General features: G+C 33.3%; 1 protein-coding gene across 2 annotated transcripts in view; it reads right to left on the bottom strand.

Annotated features, from left to right (window-relative positions):
* Positions 1-23,014, bottom strand: part of Cdc73 (cell division cycle 73) — a 116,975-nt gene that overhangs the window by 16,714 nt on the left and 77,247 nt on the right. For both annotated transcript variants that reach the window (XR_013426452.1, XM_005335354.4), the window contains exons 11-13: positions 16,462-16,519; positions 5,132-5,167; positions 4,434-4,521 (exon numbers count right to left, since the gene is read on the bottom strand). Coding sequence is in view for 1 of the 2 variants with exons in the window: in XM_005335354.4 (XP_005335411.1) it covers positions 4,434-4,521; positions 5,132-5,167; positions 16,462-16,519 (182 nt within the window). In the remaining variant the exon portion in view is untranslated. The remainder of the gene's footprint in view (positions 1-4,433; positions 4,522-5,131; positions 5,168-16,461; positions 16,520-23,014) is intronic.

Here is a 23,014-nt window from a genome sequence, read left to right as displayed (position 1 = left end):
ATAATATGACCTTAATTTTATTATTTAGAATGTTAAAGGTTAAGCTGAGTTTTATTTTTTGTTTAATTTACTTACTGATGCGCTAGAAAACTGAAGAATCCTCAATTTTACATAAAACCAAATAGAATCTATGCCAACTTCAACTATGGGTTACAGCCAACACTATAATTGTGTGGAGGAGGTTTCAATTATACATTAATTACATAGCAAAGCCTCCAGCTGACTCAAACGGTAGGGAAGATGTCAGTTGCAATGAGGTGTTAAACAATGAAGGGAGTGATTTAAACTTGGAAGAAAAATTAGGCATGATCTATCCTAAAACTGTAGTTTGTTTAATTGTTTGGCTTCTCTATAGTAAGGCTATAAAGAGAAAGACACTAAAGTTTCCTTTAAAATTTCTTTGTACTAAAAATATTAGATTTGTAATATATTAAGATGAACACCGAAAATGTGGAGAATGAAGAACTAAAGACAGAATTTGTAACATTTTAAAAACAACAAAACATATTCATAAGAAATAAATAATAGTTATCAATTACTAAAAACTAAAAATCGGATAATGCCAAATTTGTACATCATAAAATGACTTCAAAGGAGGCATAAAGATCACCTGATACAAAAATAGTTAAGGTGTAAAACACTCAATGGAAGCCAGGTGCAGTGGGGGATGCCTGTAATCCCAGCAGCTAGGGAGGCTGAGAAGGAAGATCAAAAGTACGGGGCTAGCCTCAGCATCTCAGCGATACCATGTGTCTAAATAAAAATATAAAAAAGGATTGGGATGTAGCACAGTGGTTAAGTAATGCCCTCAGTTTCAATCCCCAATACCAAAAACAAAACAGACAAACAAACAAAACCACTCAGTATTAAATGTAATGAAGCACCATGAGAACCTAAATCAAGTTCCAAGAGTAGCTATGACTATTATATTTATAAAAAACAAAGGAATATAATAATATAGACACAGTAAAATAATGGCAGTTTCAAAAAAAATTCTCTCATATTCAAATGCTAATTAGATACAGTTCCCTATTCTCTAATTTTCTCACTGTGTTCCCTTCTTCTTTTCTTTTTCTTTCCTGAAACATTTGCTTAATATCCATTTTTAGGCAAACACTGTTTAAAACAATGTAGCTACAAATATGAATAAAATAACAAGCCCTTTTCTCTGAAGAACACAAAACTATTTTAAAAAACCCAAAAGGAGATCAGTAAGACAAGGCAACCATCACCAAAAAGAAAACAGATGCATATCTTATTTCACAGATTATAAATGATGAAAAATTGCCTTTTCTATATTAGAAGGTGGAAAGGAGACATGAATGCTCATAAAAACACTAAACATTTTTTTAAAATCGGTTAATGCAATCCATTTTGCATTGGTTTGAATTTCCATTATATTATCAAACTTAAATGAATAAAACAATGTATAGATATACTTGTATGTGCCAGGCTACCTACATTTTGTAAAGAAAATTATTTAAATTGAAGGCACCCTTTAAAACTAAATTCTGTGTAGTAAAATTTGAAATGAGAGAATAGTAATTTATTGGTTTCATTTTTAATCAGTCCTAAGTTATTTCAGAGCCAGATGATATTTTCTTCTTGGGGGGGGGGGTTGCTTTTATTTTCCTCCTTAAATAATTATCATTATTACTCTACTGAGAAAAAAGTCAGAGACTCTACATTCTTCTTTTGAATATTATTTGTTGTTGAATAAACATTTTCCTAGTTATCACTGGAAATATATTATACAAAACTGTCAACATTAGATATTTCAGATTATAAAATATCACTGAAGTTAGGGCTTATTAAATTTTGTGGAGGAGTCTCTCTTGTTTTTGATGGTTATCACATAACTCTTAGACCAAAATAAAACTCCATTTCTTAAAGTAAATATTTATTAGGTGTCTCCACTGTCCAAAGGGCAATACTATCAAAATGGTGTTCAGGAGACCTGATTTTATTTCCTGCTTTGCAACTAACTGGCAGAATTAAATAAAAGGCCGAATAGCCTTTAAGGTTCTTTCATCTCTGTGTTTTCAACCAGGAATAAAAGTCAAATTAGATGTATTCTGCATCCGTTTTAGGTCCAGAATTGTGGAAAATAATGTTTCAACTACCTCTTCAACAAAAAGCACTATCATGTGTATTCTCATTAAAATCATATAATTTGTGAGAGATGCTACATAAAGCTTTTAATGGTTGATAACTGTTGAGGTCTGATTTGATTCTAAACCTATCTGCAAGACATGATTCATACTTGTAAAGTATCAAAGGACGTTATATTTTCAGGTATGGCATTGAAACTAGTTTTTATACCAAGTGCTAGAACAAATACTATTTTATCAGTTGAAATGAATGACTCATAACCCACTAACACCACAATCATATGAGCTCCTAGAAGGTTAGGTTTGTCATGTATTTGTCTACATAGTAATTCACTCTTGAGTTATACTGCTATATAGATGTTTGTTGCCAATATATGCAGCAATCTCCCAAGCAAGTTATCACTAGATTACATCTGAATCTCTTAGCTGAGGTATTAGCAAAACTGATAAAAGATTTTAAACATTTCTAATGCTGAGTGTACCCCAAACCCAAAGAACATATTTATGGCTAAAGAGGCAAATATCTTATGAAATATTCTGCATTTTTAATTCTCCTCAGGTAAGACTCAAACTTAATGAAGAAGCATGAATTAAATTTGTTGTTGCTGTTACAGATTAGTGTATATCTAACAGCAGACTAATAACAATGTCTAAAGTAGAATAAATATATTTTATGATTTCAAGTTCCAATAACGCAGTATACCTGATAGTATAAAACCAGCTACTTTATAAACACCCAGAAATGCTAGATACAATGTAACAAATATATGAAATGCAAAATAACTGAGCTAGAAAGAAAATCATCACTTCTATAGGAAGAAAAACTGACACGCCATCCAATGCACTGGTATTGCAGAGAAACTGTAGGCATTTATGTTTTTTTGGTTGTACAAAACTCACAAGGACAAAAAGGAACTAGAGCTACAACCTACAAAAAGTTACATTATCAGCTGGGGGGGGTTTACTGGGACTTTTCCAATCAAATGTCAAAGAAGCATATCTATCTTGATCTGACTCTTCAATTAGGGGAAGAACTACTCCTGGATGATTTGTAGGCCAAGGGTCCATCTCCGCGTCACTCAGAACAGATTCAAATTTGAATTTATACTACCCTAGTAAATCAGAAATTCTCAAATTGAGAATTTAACACAAAAATCAGCTCAGTCTTTGGGTATTGGAGCAGCTGGCAAAAAAGAATGACAAAAATCACTGGAAGGACATGCCTTCAACCTCAAATTTCCTCAAATAAAACCATGTTAAAAGTAGTGAGCTACAGTTCAAATTCATAACAAACATCCAGATTAAATGACCTGGGTACATAACACAAAATGGATAATTTGACAACTTTGATTTCATTAAATACTGTAAGAAAGTACCAAATACTATGAAAATGTTATAGCAGAATATAGTTAACTCCCCTCTACAACCAGTAATTATATTACCTCTTTTATCTTCCCAAAATATTGTATACTTTGAGTTCTTTTACTTTCTTTCCCCATATTACAAAACGCACTCTGACAGAAGAATTCCTTGAGCTCTCTGTTTCAGTAGCCATGAGCTGAGCAGCTTCATGTCCTCTACCCTAGTATTCCATCTGACCTCAGGCCCAGAGCAATCGACATGGAGAAACATGGACTGAGACCACTGAAACTATAAGCCAAAATAAATTTTTCTTCCTGTCCTAGCAATGAAAAGCTGACTAACACATTTATTAGAATAAACTTAGTACACTATGACTGTGATCTTTAAAAAAAGAAATGGGGAAGAGACACTTAAAATTTCCAAGTTTACAAGCATTTGTAAATTTTAACATAGGGTATATGTTTTATATTCACTTCTTTCATCTTTATTATTACATTTCCTTTTCATTTTCACTCAGCTTTTACTGCTATCAAGGTTAACAACTATGTTTCCCCACTTGCCTGCCTCCTCCAACTATATATTTAATATACTGAAAGAACCTTCATTTGCTTTGGAAACTTTTTCAGATCTTCAGGGAAAAATCAAAATATAATTTAGGATGGGGATGTGGTTTGAACAAGGTCCCAGTTTAATCCCCAGAACTGTGCCAAAAACAAAACAAAACTAACAACATAATTCATTTTAAGAGTCAATAAAACAGTATCCTTCTCATTAGGACTTTAGCCAGCTTTTCTGTAACTTTCTCTAAAGGATGCAGATACAAAAATTATACGTGAAAAATTATTCTTTAGCTATCAAGTAAAACTTTGTTTTTGTTTTCTTCAAATAATACTAAATTAGTAACTATCTCCTGTATCTCAGTGTCTTATAAAAAGATTTTTTTTTAAAAAAATTACTTACTTCAGATCTTGTAGAAGGTCTTTTGCATTAAGCATGGTTATTAAAGAGGTGGTAGCTGCGGGAATTATAATAATGGGTGTTCGAGATCCTGGAAGAACACAATTTTAAAGGTAACAAACTTATTATTATTATTACTTATTGTTATTAAAAGGAATTATACTAATTTCGATAAAAATTAAAAGCTAATAAATGTACAATTTTAATTGGGGGGGGGGCCACACCGGGACTGGGGACTAAACTCAGAGGCACTCAACCACTGAATCATATCCGCAGCCCTATTCGTATTTTTTATTTAGACACAGGGTCACTGAGTTGCTTAGTGCCTTACTGTTGCTGAGGCTGGCTTTAAACTCACAATCCTACTGTCTCAGCCTCACAGGCAACTGGGATTACAGGTGTGTGCCACAGTGCCCGGCACAATTTTGATTCTTTTGAGCTAAAAAAATACATTAAGCCTGGAGATGTGGCTCTTTCCCTGGCACCAAAATATACGAATGTATGTATGCACACATAACATATTTGAAGCCAAAAATAATAGTAAAAATGTTTAATCATCAGTATAGTTTAAGCACTGACTAATAAGAAATGATACCAACTACACATATTTGATATAGCTGCACAAATATTATAAGCCCTGGTTTTGCAACCTAGTTCATACACATTTACTTTCTAAAATAAATTTAAAATCATGACCTCACCTTTCTTCTGATTTGGAGGAGGTCTTGCTTGAGAAACTGTAAGAAGGAAAGAAAAAAAAATCACAACTGAGTTTTCTAAAACTTATATCTTTATTTTCATATTTAAAGGAGGTTTACATATTATCTGTGATAAATATTACATATATTCACATATAACTAGTTGTAAAATAAAAAACATACAAAACATCTTAAATAATGTTATTCCTGCTTCATAAAAATATTAAAATGTCTCAGCATAACTCAATAATCTGTAGTTACAAGAAAGGTAGAAACATTACACTGCATTATAATATGTTCATGGATGTTCAAGTCTGGCAAGCAAAGAAATGATGTGATAATTATTATCCATGTTATAAATGTAGAAACATTACTGCATGTAACACTGTGGAAAATGGTAATACATCAAACTTATATGAATGAAAGAAAGAAATCGTTGGAAGTTAAGATCTAAAGTATGTCTTACATTTTTTTTCTTTTTTTTAAAATTGCTTCTTGGTTTTTATTGAGAGGAAAAGAGCTTTTAAATTAGCATATTTGAAGAGCTATATTATCTGAAAATAACCTTACTGTTAAGTAATTATTGTTACGCTATTAAAAACACAAGTACATACATATCCTTTTGCTATTTATATATGTAATAGACTTTAAAACATAGAAATATTTACTGACATAATGGCAATAACAACTTAATACATATGAATATTTGTGATTAAAAATGCATGTTCAATTTTCAATATTTATCCATGTAATAAAATTTTACCAGTTGTTTTCTATGCGCCACATGCTATGCCAAATTTTTTTTAATTGCAAAAATAACAATTTAGAGGACTGAATATACTCATTCAATCTGTATGGTCCTATAATGGGAAAAACAAGACATAAAACACCTGTAAAGATCATGGAACTATTAGCACAGAATGCTTTGTATATAATGTATGCAAATTTTAAAAAAAATCATTTAGGAGGATAGAGAGCGCTCAGATGGATTGCAAAATGTGACAAGAGACTCTAAATGTACTGCAGTTGTATAAATCAAAGAAGCAGGTAAGTCAAATTAGCTATATAAGACTAGAGGTAAAAAGAATATACCTAAGAACTATAATCTAGCTGGTAAAGTTGTTACAATAACATGATTAAACAGTTCTGCAACTACTGTGCTTACAGACACTGGAATTAAGTGAATGGTAGATAGTAGGGGGGAAATCTAATTCAATATCAGTTCTTAAAGATTGTAGGATAGGGAGCAGGAGCATGGGAGGAACAAACTCTAGATAGGGCGGAGGGGTTGGAGGGGAAGGGAGGGGCATGGGGTTATTAATAATGGTGGAATGTGAAGATCATTATTATCCAAAGTACAGGTATAAAGACATGAATTAGTGTGAATACACTGTGTATACAACCAGAGATATGAAAAAATGTGCTCTATATGTGTAATAAGAATTGTAATGCATTCTGCTGTTATACATAAATTTAAAAAATTCTACCTTTAAAGGGAATCACACAAAACAAACATTTTAACTAATTGTTCACACTCTTCTGTATAGACATTTTATTGTGATAAAACAGAATTCAGCAGAATGAATTTTTCACCCATAAATACAAGTTCAGACATATACATATTTAACATCATCGCATTTTTCTTCTGAGAAAAAAAAGTAAAGTTGTCTTAAGTCCTTTTTAGGATTAGAGCTTACAAATAAACCTGATTAGTTAGTATCATCTGGTATATAATATAGTCTCAGTTAATATCTATTGGAGGTACAGGGATGACAAGACGAACAGATGACAGAAGCAAGCAGGGTTTCCATCATCGTTATAAAATTGAGTTCAAGCTAAAGTTAATCAAAATGGATAAAGAAGTACATTTCATCCTGTTGAAGGGAATCATACACAAAAAAGACATAACAATTATAAATATATATGCCCCAGACAATGGAGCATCTACGTTCATCAAACAAATTCTTCTAAAGTTCAAGAGTCAAACTGACCACAACACAATAATCTTTAATATTCTTCTTTCACCACTGGATAGATCTTCCAAACAAAAGATAAACAAAGAAACTACAGAACTCAATAGTACAATCAATAACTTAGACTTAACTGACATATATAGAATATTTCATCTTTCAATAAGCGAATACACTTTCTTCTCGGCAAGACATGGATCCTTTTCTAAAATAGATCATTTAATATACCACAAAGCAACTCTCAGCATATACAAAAAAGTAGAGATACTAACCTGCATTTTATCAGATCAAAATGGAATCAATTAGAAATCAATGATAAAATAAAAAATAAAAATTACTCCAACACCTGGAGATATTTAAATAACATGCTACTGAATGAACAATGAATTGCAAAAGACATCGAGGAGGAGTTTCAAAAATTCTTACAGGTAAATAAAAACACTAACACAACGTATCAAAATCTCTGGGAGATTATGAAGGCAGAACTAAGAGGAAAGTTCATTGCATGGAGTTCATTCCTTAAAAGAAGAATAAGTCAACAAATAAACAACCTAACATTACATCTCAAATCCCTAGAAAAAGAAATACAAATCAATCCCAAAACCAGTAGAAGACAGGAAATAATTAAAACCACAGCTGAAATCAATGAAACTGAAAAAAAGAAACAACTGAAAAATTGACAGAACAAAAAGGTGGTTCTTTGAAAAAATAAATGAAATTGGCAGACCCTTAGTTATGCTAACAAAGAGAGAGAGAAAATTGAAATTACTAAAATGTGATGAAAAAGGTAATATCACAACAAACATTACAGAAATACAGAGGATAATTATCTTGAAACTTGTACTCCAATAAAATAGAAAATATTAAAGGTATTGACAAATTTTTAAGTCATATGATTTGCCCAAATTGATGATATACACAATTTAAACAGACCAATATCAAAATGAAATAGAAGACGCCTACCAATCAAGAAAAGCCCTGGACCCGATGGATATACAGCCATGTTCTACAAAACCTTTAAATAAGAACTAATACTAATACTCTTCAATTTTATTCAGGAAACAGAAAAAGAGGGAGCACTTCCACACTCATTCTATGAGGCCAATATCACCCTGATTCCAAAACCAGGCAAAGATAAATCAAAGAAAGAAAACTGCAGAACAATATCTCTAATGAACATAGATGCAAACATTCTCAATAAAATCCTAGCAAATTGAATACAAAAACATATCAAAAAGATAGTGCAGCATTATCAAGTGGGATTCATCCCAGGGATGCTACTAGGTTGGTTCAACACATGGAAATCAATAAATATAATTCATCACATCAATAGACTTAAAAAATAAGTATCATATGATCATCAACAGATGTAGAAAAAGTATTCAACAAAATACATCAGCCCTTCATGTTCAAAACCTTAGAAAAAATAGGGATATCAGGAACATACCTCAACATTGTAAAGGCTATCTATGCTAAGTCCCAGGCCAACATCATTCTAAATAGAGAAAAATTGAAAGCATTCCCTCTAAAACCTGGAATAAGGCAGGAATGCCCTCTTTCACCACTTCTATTAAACATAGTTCTTGAAACTCTAGCCAGAGCAATCAGACAGATGAAAGAAATTAAAGGGATACACATAGGAAAAGAAGAACTCAAATTATCCCTATTTGCAGACAATATGATTCTATACCTAGAAGACCCAAACATTCCACCAGAAATCTCCTAGAACTAATAAATGAATTCAGCAAAGTAGGTGGATATAAAACCAACACCCATAAATCAAAAGCATGTCTGTACATCAGTGACAAATCCTCTGAAAGAGAAACTAGGAAAACCACCCCATTTACAATAGCCTCAAAAAATAAAATAAAATAAAACACTTGGGAATCAACTTAACAAAAGAGGTGAAAGACCTCTACAATGAAAACCACAGCACACTAAAGAAAGAAATTAAAGAAGACCTTAGAAGATGGAAAGATCCACCTTGTTCTTGGATGGGCAGAACTGATATTGTCTAAATGACCATACTACCAAAAGCACTATACAGATTCAATCAATCCCAATCAAAATCCCAATGGCATTCCTCATAGAAATAGAAAAAGCAGTCATGAAATTCATCTGTAAAAATAAGAGACCCAGAATAGCCAAAGCAATCCTTAGCAAGAAGAGTGAAGCTGGTGGCATCACTGTACCAGACCTCAAACTATACTACAGAGCAATAACAACAAAAACAGGATGGTGTTGGCACCAAAATATACCTGTAGACCAATGGTATAGAATAGAGGACACAGAGACTAACAGGCACCAAAAACATAATTGGAGAAAAGTTAGCCTCTACAACAAATAATGCCGGGAAAACTGGAAATCCACATGAAATAAAATGAAATTAAACCTCTATCTCTCACCATGCACAAAACTCAACTCAAAGTCGATCAAAGACCAGGGAATTAAACCATTCAGCAAAGTAGGTGGATATTTCAGAGGATTTTCTATTAGATCCTGCATCTAATAGAAAAAAAAGTAGGCCTTAATCTCCAGTATGTTGGATTAGGCCCCTACTTCCTTAGTGAGACTCCTATACAACAAGAATTAATATCAAATATTAATAAATGGGATGCATTCAAACTAAAAAGCTTCTTCTCAGAAAAAGAAACAATCAGTGAGGTAAATAGAGAGGCTACAGCTTGGGAGCAAATTTGTACCTCTCACATATCAGATAGTGCACTAATCTCTATGGGATATAAAGAACTCAAAAAGCTAAACACCAAAAAATAAAAAATAATAACCCAATCAATAAATGGACCAAGAACTGAACAGACAATTCTCAGAAGGTGATATACAATCAATCAACAAATCTATGAAAAAATGTTCAACATCTCTAGCAATCAGAGAAATGCAAATCAAAACTACTCTAAGATTTCATCTCACTCCAGTCTGAACGGCAGCTCTTAAGAATGCAAACAACAGGGACTGGGTTTGTAGCTCAGTGGTAGAGCACTCGCCTACCACGTGTGAGGCCCTGCGTTCGATCCTCAGCACCACATAAAAATAAATAAATAAAATATAAGGTATTGTGTTCAACTACAACAAAAAATAATTATTAAAAACAGAATACAAACAACAATAAGTGTTGGCGAGGACGTGGGTGAAAAGGCACACTCATATGTTGCTGGTGGGACTGCAAAAATTGGTGCAGTCAATATGGAAAGCAGTATGGAGATCCCTTGGAAAACTGGGAATGGAATCACCATTTGACCCAGCTATCCCTCTCCTTGGTCTACACCCAAAGGACTTAAAAACAGAATGCAACAGGGACACAGCCACATCAATGTTTATAGTAGCACAATTCACAATAGGTAAATTGTGGAGCCAACCTAGGTGCCCTTCAGTAGATGAATGAATAAATAAAATGTGGCATATATATACAATGGAATATTACTCAGCAGTAAAAGAGAAAAAAATCATGGCATTTGCACGTAAATGGATGGAGCTGGAGAAGATAATGCTAAGTGAAGTTAGCCAATCCCACAAAACTAAATGCTGAATGTTTTATATAAGGAGGATGATTCATAGTGGGGTAGGGAGAGGGAGCATGGGAGAAATAGATGAACTCTAGATAGGGCAAAGGGGTGGGAGGAAAAAAGGCCTACTTTTTTTTCTATTAGATGCAGGATCTAATAGAAAATCCTCTGAAATATCCACCTACTTTGCTGAATGGGGTTAGAAATGATGGTGGAATATGATGATCATCATTATCCAAAGTACATGTATGAAGACATGAATGGTGTGAATATACTTTGCATACAGATATGAAAAAGTGTGCTCTATATGTATAATATGAATTGTAATGCATTCTGCTCTCATATAACAAATTAGAATAAAAAAATAAAAAATAAAATGATGAACAGATGAATAGGTAAACAGGAGAGAGAAGATATAATGTGTGTAACTAAAAGGAATGATAAGGAATGTCATGAAAGGCAGAAAAGGGGAGAGGGAAAGAAGAAGCAAAGAACAAATACCAATATAATTTCAGCCACAGATCTCGTTTCTTCCTTTTATGGGGGTGGGGTGGTGATGGTGAGGGAGTCTACAATGAATTCAATTTAAGAAAATATTTACTGGGACTGGGATTGTGGCTCAGTGGCAGAGCGCTCACCTAGCATGTGCAAGGCCCTGGGTTCAATCCTCAGCACCACATAAAAATAAAATAAAGATATTGTGTCCAACTGTAACTAAAAAAATAAATAAATATTTTTTAAAAAAGAAAATATTTACTAAAATAAATATAATATAAATATAAAATAAAATATGAGAAGATAAAACACAACAAACTAACGTGGGCAAATTAACCTGGTAAGTTGATTAACTATGCTGAGTCTCAGTGTCCTCAACTGTAAAAACAGACTGCTACAGTTCTACAACCGGAATAGAATTTTAAAAACAATAACACATGGTAAGTCCTTAGTTGGATCATAGTATATATTCACCATTTATTGAACTCTGCAGCTAAAGCTGATGATAACTGCTTCTGCTTCTACTCCAGGACTTAGGCAACTGTGATGACTAACAATTTGCAAACCAAGAAAAATTAACATTGTTGCTTTGTTTGATTTCAAATTATGACATTCTTCACTTAAAAATTTATTCAGAGACTAGGTAAAAGGTACTCATACTAAGTTATTATTAAATGGAAAATAAAAGAGAAATAAAATAAACCTTGCCCTGAAAGAGCTTTTAAGGAGAACAGGGGAGCCAGAGCACAATCATACAAATTCGAACACAAAAGGAACATTAAGGAACAAAACACAAGACACTGGCAGAAGTGTCCTACAGAATGCTTTTACAAAAAGCCTCTTAAAGAAAGCAACTAGCTGGGCACAGTGGAGAATGCCTGTAATCCCAGTGGCATGGGAGGCTGAGGCACGAGGATCATGAGTTCAAACCTATTTTAGTGAGGCACTTAGCAACTCAGTGAGACCCTATCCTTAAATAAAATATAAAAAGGGACTGGGAATGTGGCTCAATGATTAAGCACCCTGAGTTCAATCTTCATGGAAGGAAGGGAGGAAAGGAATGAGGGAGAAAGCAACTAGCAGAGTGTGTGGCTATAATTCCAGCAGTTGGGAGGCTGAGGTAGGAAGATCACAAGTTCAAAGCCAGACTCAGCACAAGAGAGGTGCTAAGCAACTCAGTGAGAAATTGTCTCTAAATCAAAAATACAAAATAGGGCTGGGGGTGTGGCTCAGTGATTGAGTGCCCCTGTGTTCAATACCACCTCCCACTCCCCCAAAAAAGAAAGCAACTAAATTTCAAATGAAATTTGAAGGATAAAAAGGAGCCAACTTGCAAAGAACTGTCCACAGGACTGTCTACTAAATATCAAAGGCAGGAAGAAGCTGGTGGGCTTTTGGAAATGAAACAAGGCAAATGTATAGACCACAAAGAAGGAAGCATAGCAAAAGTTGAAGCTAAAAATCAATAGAGGAACCAATTCACGTAGTGACTTTTGTATATATTAAATTTCTATTTATTTTGTTTTCAATTTTTGAGATGGGGTCTCACTATTCTGTCCAGGCTGGTCTCAAACTCCTGGGTAGTTTGATCCTCCCACCTCCCACAAGCAGCCACCATGCCAGGCATAATTTTGTATTTAAAGTGCCATTGCCTATAACTTTTAAGATAGAAAATGATGAGATCTGATTTTCATGTCACAGCTTCTTCAAAAAGAAAAAAAAAACCAGACAAGGGATCAGAGGGGGACAAGTGTGAAAGAAGAAAGCTCAGTTACGACTATTACAATCATCTACAATTTGGGTGTTCCTCAAAGTTTATGTGGTTTAAGAAAAGATGAAATGAAAGAAAAAAGGCAGCAACAATGGATTTCTAAAAAGATGAACATGCATTCAGATACTATGACAGTATATTACTCTCAACTTTTATATGCATCTTTTGAGGGCCAAAAATAAAAAGGTTATAAACTAAAACTGGACAGTTTAACATACACTGTTAAAGAAATGATGATCTTGAGTAGGGGTAAAGAAAAACGAATGAAGTAAGGCTCTGTAGATATTTGTAGATAAATCTGACAAGAATCCCACTGACAGATTAGGAAAGGGATAGGAAATATGAACAATAAATAATAACATCTAAGTTTTTGTCTTAAAAAACAAGAGTTGGTGGTTGTGTCACTTATTTATGAAGAAGCAGGAAAGTGTAGAGTAAGAGATCTTGGGGAAAAATATCAAGGAAAATCTATTTTGATAGTTTTAAATGCCTATGGTATACCGAATATAGAACAGAGAGTTAATATAAGATACCAGAGGTAAGAAGAGATGTCTAATTGAAGACACAAATTTGGAAATCATCAGCACATAGACTTAAAAGTATACAATGAGTACAGAAGTACTTCAACCAGTACCTGGATTATAACTGGATGACTAGGTCAAAATTTATATAAAATATGCAGGAGATCTACTCACCTCAGAACATCTAAGAATTAGAAATAAAGAAAGCTGGAAGTATGGGTGTGCATGTATTAGGAAACAAAGAAAAATATGTTCAAGAGATTTAATCAAGCTATAAAAAGGAAATAATACTGAGTACTATGGCCTATTCAAGACTTATAACTTTTAATCCATTGGAAAAATTGGATTAAACATTATTCATTGGTCATTATACTTCCTAAAGGAACTTAAGTTTGGGAGTTTTAATAATATTTTCATTGTAAAGTGTTTAAAATGTTTTATTTGCCTATAGGCTTTGCCTGGAACAGTATTAAGTGGAATGACAGAATTAAGTAAACATTTGACAGAAAAATAAAGTAAAATTTTTAAATGTTCAAAAATGGAACTCCATGCTTGAGGTGCTTCATTCACTCAAAGAATTGGTGGTTCAGTCCCCAATTTCGAAAAGATCCAACCTAACAAAATAACATAATTCTATAATCCCTCATCTACTGCAAATTACACTGTCAGGTGTGTTTTGGGTATTCATGTTTGTTTGTTTGTTTTACGATTAAAAACTAGTGATATAAGTGAACATGTCAAGTCAACCAATATCCCTTCAAAACTGGGCAGTACTCCATAAGCAAATGCACTTAACATCTCTGCATCAAAACAAAAATATTCTCAAAAATAATAAGGACAATTAAAGATTTCAAATTGCTAACATCCATTCAAATAATTTCTTATTGACAAATGAATGCTAAAGACTAATTTCTTTTAGAATGATAGATAAGTATTGTGGACAGATAGTGTCATCAAGAGTAAATGGAAAGAAGAAGAGAGTTTACATGGATAGGCATAGGAATACCTGAAATATTAAGAGACTTATAGTTCAGATTAAGTTCCATCAATTTAATCTCCACTGCACTTTGGTAGAGCAATTGAAAAAGTATGATGAATATTCAGAGTTGAAAAGACTTAGAACCTCTTATTTTCCTCAAGATCGTATTAGAACCTAGCCTCAAGAACTTCCATTTTATCTCACACTTTTGAACAGAATGTCTTCCCCTACTCCTCTCTTATGTATGCTGATTTTGAGAAAATGTGAAGTAGAAAAGTTTTATTTATTTATTCTGATAGTGCTAGGGATTGAACCCAGGGGCACTCCACCACTAAACCATTATCTCCAGCCCCTCTTTAAATTCTATTTTGAGATAGGGTCTTAAATTGTTGAGGCTAGCCTGAAACTTGCAATTCTCCTACTTCAGCCTGCCCAAGTAGATTGTATTACATGAAAAACAACACTCCACAACTGGAGACAATTTTAAACCACGGAACACCAATCTAGGTTAAGAATCCTCTTCACCTTTTACATAATTTCTGAATTTCTCATGTGATCTTCCTTAGAATGACAAACCACAACCCCTATCCCACACTTCCAAAGATCAACAATTCTGTCTATGATTCAACTGCTTCTACAATGTTTCTATACTTAATAGGTAGTTTTCCACTCCTTCATCCCTATTTCCTTCACTTTTTCTTCCTTCCTGAAAAGAGCTCCTTTAGCCTCACCCTAGTTTCTGGCAAAGGCCCTAATACATGCAAGGCATTTTAACATCATCTATTGAATTTAACTGTTCTTCCTTATACTCACAATGGCTTTTGGTGTGGCCATCTACAGTTCTGTCATCTGAAATAAATTAAACTCAACTGATGGAGCACTCCTTCTCTCCTCAAAATAAAAGGTATGACAAAGACTTCAAGAAAACCCACTGAGAGAGAGAGAGAGAGAGAGAGAGAGAGAGAGAGAGAGAGAGAGAGAGAGAGAGAGAGAGAGAAGATACACACAGAGTCTAGTCATCTAAGAAGAGATGAAGAACACAGTGAAATTGCCTGCAAAACCATTTCAATATAAGTCTCATGTAATCTCAACACCATACTTCTGAAGCACCTCCAGAAATAATTAATATTTATAATATTCATAATTTTAGAATATGCTCATGTGGGAAAGTACAACGAATAAAAAAATACCCAAGTCTGTACTGTTGGTACTGCCAAATTTATGAGAAATATCACCTAGTAAAATTCTTGCCTATGCTTTTCCAACACTTTCCCTTTTCTTGTGACTTTCGACACACTGAGGTTAAAAAGGAAGAAGTGTAGGCTATCATTGATGTTGGGTTAAATATAAAAACCAAAACACTTATAATGATACAATATTGGTATCTAGATACATTTTTAAAGATTATTCTTTTTAGGTAGTAGGAAAAGAAGGAAAAACAACTTCATTGCTATCTTTACTTAACATATATTTTTAAAATGCTTATAGAACTTTTTGTGCTCAATAATAGAGATGTCTGAAATTCTATACATCAAAGCTGCACACCAGTCTAGTAAAATTATGATGCTGTGCTTCTGTATAAAAACAAAAATCACATTTGCACATACTAGGATAGGGAATTGGTTAGACAAGGAATGCAGTCTTAATTTTAAACTCATTTTTAAAGTGATTTTAAACTCTTTGCAAATATACCTGTTTATTCAAGTAAATATTTAATGTATAACTTTAAAGTATGGTGCTATAAAACCTATTTTAGTGTTATATACTATTTTATCAATGACCTTTAAATCAAATTGGGGAAAATATCCCTTCAGTAAAGAATATTATAAGTTAGTCTGGGAAATAAACAATTTAGCACACTTTTTATTTTAGCTTTTTTATGTTTCTATGCTAAAAATAGAAAGATTTATTGATGATTCTGACCAAAGTGTAGCAAGCACGGTATAAATATGATCATAGTTTTGAGGTCTGCTTCAGTAATACTGATGTTCAACTTGAAGAATAAAGAACTTTCAATGTATCCTCAGTAAAATTTCAGTTTCTGGAAAATAACGAAAACCAGATTCATATTTTTACCTGGTCTTGGTACTGGCTGTGCTGCAGGAGTCTGAGTCTTACGGGCAGATGCACCTTCCTTTAAAAGAATAAAGATTTACATATGACATCAAAGTTCCTTTATGTAATAAACACTGTATTACAAAGAAATCTTGTCTCTCTATCAATCACTCCACCAAACCTTAAGAGTTTGAAAAATTAAAAAAAACAAACATTTTTTTTATGTTATTAGTCATGAGGTATAGCAATAACAATCTATGGTGGAAAACAGAATTTAAATAGCATAAAAGTTACTGTAATAATTTTTAATTGCTGACAATTTTAAAACTCTCAAAAATGTCATTACCTGTTTTAAAATAAAACCAATCATGGGGGAGGGGGCAGAGAGTGGGTATTGGGGATTGAACTCAGGGGCACTCAACCATTAAGCCACATCCCCCGCCCTATCTTGTATTTTATTTAGAGATAGGGTCTCACTGAGTTGCTTAGCACTTCGCTTTTGCTAAGGCTGGCTTTGAATTTATGATCCTCCTGTCTCAGCCTCCCAAGCCACTGGGATTACAGGCGTGCACCACAATGCCCAACTATCCCCCTCCCCACCAAAAGTCTCAAAATGAACAAATGATACATCATCTCATGTTTAAAAGACATAAAAAGTACTACTATTATTACCCATGGAAATTTTTATCTACTTTTGAGTAAGCTCAAACTGATCCCTTTATACACCAATAATGGCTATTATCTGTTTGCCTACTAAGCAATCTTTGCTTGGTGTCTAATCACTCCTTTTTGGCAATAATACCTATCCCCTGGTTACAGGGGAAGGTCAATCAAAAGTCATTCTCTGATATTACCTTTTATAAACAGCTAGCTGGTTAGACCACTAATCACAAGACTAAGCTGGGAGGTATGCCTAGAATCATTGGTGATCACATACCTTGACTCATAGAGAAAACTCTCTGGCAAAAGGAGAAAATAAAAATCAAATGCAAGAAAAGAGATAGAATACAATCCTCTTCTTAACGCCTAATATCTAGTTCTAGTGGCCTGCAAGGTCTGTTTTACCTCTTACCACTCTTCATTACATAAGCCATTAAAATCCCCCATTATCTCACCACTCTACATACCCCACATACCCCGTTAAGCTTCAATTAGTTGAGTAGAATTCCTGTCAGTTGCAAAAGAGAATTTTATCTAATGTTGTCTTCTTTGGTTAATAAAAAGTGAATTGTCAAAATCATTATAGCATAATTTTGATTCATTTTTGAGTTAGTACATATATACTCACACACATACAAAACTGTGATGATCCTTACTAATCGTGCCATTAATTTATGACCATTTCTAAGATTCCCTAACCATCACTAGGTTAAAAGCACAGTATACTCTGATCTCCATTATTTTGAAATAAAATTGTATAAATCACTGCAAAGAACCTCAGAAACCATATAATCTAATCCCACTACTCTCTACTCTAAACATGAAGAGATAAAGGTGAAATCGTTTTTCTAAAGATGAAGTAATTTTTAAAGGCTGCATAGCAATTTATCTGGCATATATTAAAGAAAGGATAATACTTTGGCAGTAATATGAAACAGACTGAGAGTTCTATATTTTTAAATATATTTGGGTTGAAGAAAAAATAATACCCCATCATAAAAAGAAAAATATTAGCACAAAAACAACCAATCGAGCTGACAAGTTGTGCTAGCTGAAGAGGAAAACCTGCTTTCTCTTGAAAACTCAGAAGCAATTACAAATGCACCGAGACTTGAGACATTCTGGAAAGGAAATAATTGAATTAAAATGAAAGGGAAAATAGTGATAGAATCATATTTGCAAACAAAGCATAAGACTACAAAACAAGGTATACTATTTACAAGTAATTCTTGTTTGCTTTATTGCAGAAAAAGAGGTAATCTAAGATCTTTTGGTACTAGGAGACAGAGTTCCAGTATTTGCTGCTTTTTTAGAAAAAATATAATACTGTAAGAAAAAATATTTCATAGCAAATGCCAGTATGAAAAATATATCAATTAATTTTAAGAAGTCCCATTTACATAAAACAATGAAATACTGAAAACTCTTAATAGAACACATGCAGACTCTAAAATTTATGTCATTTCCGACTATTAGTAAGAGCAAAAGTCACAAGTTTTTAAAATTAAATAAACATAAAATGTGCTCTAGCATACTTTTTACCTTTATTTTTTAAAAGTTAAGTTATTCCTATAAAGTTTGAATTTGATAATTAGAATTCCCAAATATTAGAATGTTTACTTAAATATTTGAATATCTAAGTACTTTTAAATGATTCTTTTGGGAAAAACTACTGTAGAAAAGAGAAACAGCAACAGTGGGGACAAATTAAAATGAGGGTAAATACACAAAAGATTTCAGATACAAAATACTTCAACACAAATAGTGGTGTATTTTTTAGACTTACCATAACCCAGAGGCATTAAGTATCCAATGTTTGCTAACTGCAGAAAATAGTTAACATACTTAAAAAGTAAGTATTCCCTACCTTTTAACATGCATATGAAGAGCTCTGGAATTGAAAATAAATGAAAACCTTCTCTTTCATGTCAAACCTCCAGCAGCTCTATCCACAAAAGTAACTATTTAAATGCTTGGTCATGTTCTCATTCACTATCCAAACTCAAAACAAAATGATAAATACAGATGTAATATCTATAAGTGAAAAATATTAAACTACAGAAACCAGCAACTTGTTAGAAATCAATGGCTAGTAAGCAGCTAAACAAATCTGAGCCTTTTTTAATGCTAAAGCCTATGCTCCTAACTATCACTCTTCTATGAAGACTCCCCTTGGAGATATGTATTTTCTCTCCTCCCACAATCATCAAAATGGTACTCCTTTAGGCTTTTTTTTGGGGGGGGGGGATAACTCTATCAAATCTCTTATGTTTTACTCTGTTTTGTGGTTCCATAACAAAATATCATAGACTGGGTAATTTATAAATGAGACAAGTTTATTTCTCACAGTTCTAAGTCTTAGGAACTCCAGATCAAGATCCTTCAAGGTTCTTACAGGTCTGGTATATGGTTAAGGGCTGCTGTAAGACTGTACCTACTGCTACATACACTAGAAGAGACAGACAAGGTGTTCTCACATAGTAAAAGAAAGGAAGATGGGCCACCCCCCCCAAAAAAAAAAAAAAAACTACACACAAGGACTTGAGCTACTTCCCTCCAAATCTTTTATAAGGTACTAATCATTTCATAAACCTGAAGCCTTCATGATTTAATCATTATCCAAAACGCATATAATTTAATACCACCACAACGGGGATTAAGTTCCAACAGGTGAATTTTAGGAGACATTCAGACCATAACAACTCACTATGCCATCTATTTATTTGTGTTTCCCACAATCCGAATGCAATTACTTGAGGTTAGGAACTGTTATGTCTCCAATGTCTGGTGTAGAACCTCCAATGCCTGGACATGGGAGAGCTTAATGCATATATATATTTGTTTTAGAATCACTGATTCACCACCATTACTTAAAATACTTTTATCCACTAAACAAAGACAGAAATAACGATCATGCAAGATTTTCAAGAGAATATAAAACATTCATTCACTCAAGAATATCCCAGTGTCAAATAGGAAACGGGTCCACTTTAAGCTCTGAATATAATCTTTACCGCTCTGCCACTGTAACTTATTTTTAAAATAGACATGTTTCTTTCTCTTCCTCTCTCTCTGCTCTTCCCTAATCTCTCCCCCTCCAAAATCTCAGGGGAAACAGAATTATCATTCTTCCCCATCCTAGACAGAGTCATAGAAAAGAAATAATTCAGACTTTGAGGATGGTACTAGAAGATCTCAGAAATGACTACCTCCCACATTTACAAGTGAATTACAACTCCAGACAGAGAACATGTGGAATGTGGCCTTTGAGTCACCTCTTAAAAGTCCCCTGGTTCCTGCTGATGGGCAGAATCGCAAGTCTTTGGGACAAGAGTTCCCTGTGTTTCTCATTTGCTAGCAAAGCAGTAAAACCTTCTTTTTTCTTTTTCTCAAAACCATGTCCTCATTATTGGATTGGCATCACAGACAAGGACCAAGTTTTCGGCAACAAAACTAGGAAAGCAGCAGTATAAACAAGAGCAAGATTGTTCCTGCCATCGTAAGGATTACAATCTAGTGGAAGATATTGGTAATAAATGAATAAACAGATGAAGAAATATTTAAATGGAAGGGGGGTAGTCATTTGTCATATGTCTATTTGTGCGTGTGTATGTTCAATTCTGTGCCCAAAGCAAAGTGGGACTAATAACTGGTCAACCATCTTTCCAAAAAGAAACATTCTCTGGGGGCCAGGATGGTGGCTTAATGGTACAGCACTTGCCTAGCATGTGCAACGCATTGGGTTCAATCCCCAGCACCACATTTAAAAAAAAAAAAAAACAGAAACAAATAAAATAAAGGTATTGTGTCCATCTACGACTAAATGTATGTGTATATGTATGTATGTACATATGTGTGTGTGTGTACATATATACACACACATACATAAATACATATTAAAAGAAAAAAAGAAACATTCTCTATACAGGAATACCCAAAGAACTAACAAACAAAAAAAATCAGCACCATATTAAAATTATACATTATGACCAACTAGATTGATTGCTGGAATGCAAGGATGTTTTAACGTATAAAAACCAATCAACATAACACATTAACAAAATAAACAGGAAAAAATACCACCACACCAATAGTACGACCATTTCAACTGATGTAGAAATTACAACATTCAACACACTTTTGACAGATTAAACAACAGTAACAATAACTCAAGAAATAAGAATACAAGGAAATGCCCTCAACATAATAAGTTATATATGAAAAACCCAAAGTTTATATCAGATTCATGGTGAAGAACTGAGAGCTTTTCTTAATCTGCATCAATCTACTTGATCCAAATCTATTCATAGTAATTAAAACTTTGCCCTTGGAATATTATATTCATTTTCTTCACAGTTACAGACAAAATTGGAACACATACTGCTAGTGGGTAACATTACAAAGAAGTAAGACATTCATTGATTAAAAACTTAAATTAATAGCAGTTTAAAATCCATCATTCAAAATGCCTTCCTGGATTAAAACTGAACTGGTTCAATTATAAATGAATCATACAAAAAGAAAGTGTAAAAACTGTTTAAAGATCATAGAGGGATCATGAAAATCTTATCTCCACAGATTCACTAAACATATTCTAAAATCCTTGGCATGCTAAAACAGTTTTTACATGGGTCACTAAGTCAGATGTAGAAAGAGATAAGAATACAAATATAGCAACCATCAATCACACCAACAAAGAGATAAGAGAGCAAATACAAGTTGCAAGAGATCACTTCAAGAAAGAGAGAGAGAAAGGGAGTTGGGGGGGGACATAAATCCTTGAAATAAAGAAACACTAAGCTATATAAAAAACTCAATAGACAGCATCACCAACAGACTAGATCACTTGAAAAACAAGACCTCAGACAATGAAGACAAAATATATAGTCTTGAAAATAAAGTTGACCTCACAGTGAAGATGGTAAGAAACCATGAACGGAATATGAAAGAATTATGGGATACCATCAAAAGACCAAATTTAAGATTTATTGGGATAGAGGAAGGTTCAGAGATTCAAACCAAAGGAATGAACAATTTCTTCAATAAAATCATATCAGAAAATTTCCCAAGCATGAAGAATAAGTTGGAAAATGAAATATAAGAGGCCTATAGGACATCAAATGTACAAAATTACAACAGATCTACAACAGATCTACAGAATAAGGATAGAATTTTAAATGCCACAAGAGAGAAAAATCAGATTACCTATAAGGAAAGACCAATTTGGATCTCAGCAGATTTTTCAACCCAGACTAAAAGTTAGAAGATCCTGGAACAACATATACCAAGCACTAAAAGATAATGGATGCCAACCAAGAATCTTATATCCAGCAAAATTAAGCTTCAAATTTGACAATGAAATAAAAACCTTCCATGATAAACAAAGCTAAAATAATTTATAGCAAGAAACCTGGTACTACAGAAATTTTTGGCAAAATATTCCACAAGGAGGAAATGAAAATCTGCAAAGGGAAGAACTACAATAAAGGAAAAGTCAACCAAAGAAGAAACCAAATCAGGCTAAATACCAAAAATGACTGTTAATACAAATCATGTCTCAATAATAACCGTAAATATTAATGGACTAAATTCACCAATCAAAAGACATAGGCTGGTAGATTGGATTTTTTAAAAAGACCCAACAATATGCTGCTTCCAAGAGACTCATCTCAGGAAAAGATGCCCACAGACAGAAGGTGAAAGGCTGGGATAAAATATGCCATTCACATGGTCTACATAAACAAGCAGGGGTTTCTACACTATCAAATAAAGTACACTTCAAGCCAAAGTAAATCAAAAGGAATAAAGATAAACATTTCATACTGCTCAAGGGACCCATATATCAACAAGACATAACAGTTATAAATATATGAGCCCCAAATATAATGGAGCTTCTATGTTCATCAATCAAACT

This window comes from Ictidomys tridecemlineatus, chromosome 10 (assembly GCF_052094955.1).
Source record: "Ictidomys tridecemlineatus isolate mIctTri1 chromosome 10, mIctTri1.hap1, whole genome shotgun sequence".
Classification (NCBI taxonomy): Eukaryota; Metazoa; Chordata; class Mammalia; order Rodentia; family Sciuridae; genus Ictidomys; species Ictidomys tridecemlineatus.
This window is presented reverse-complemented; position numbering and strand designations above follow the sequence as displayed.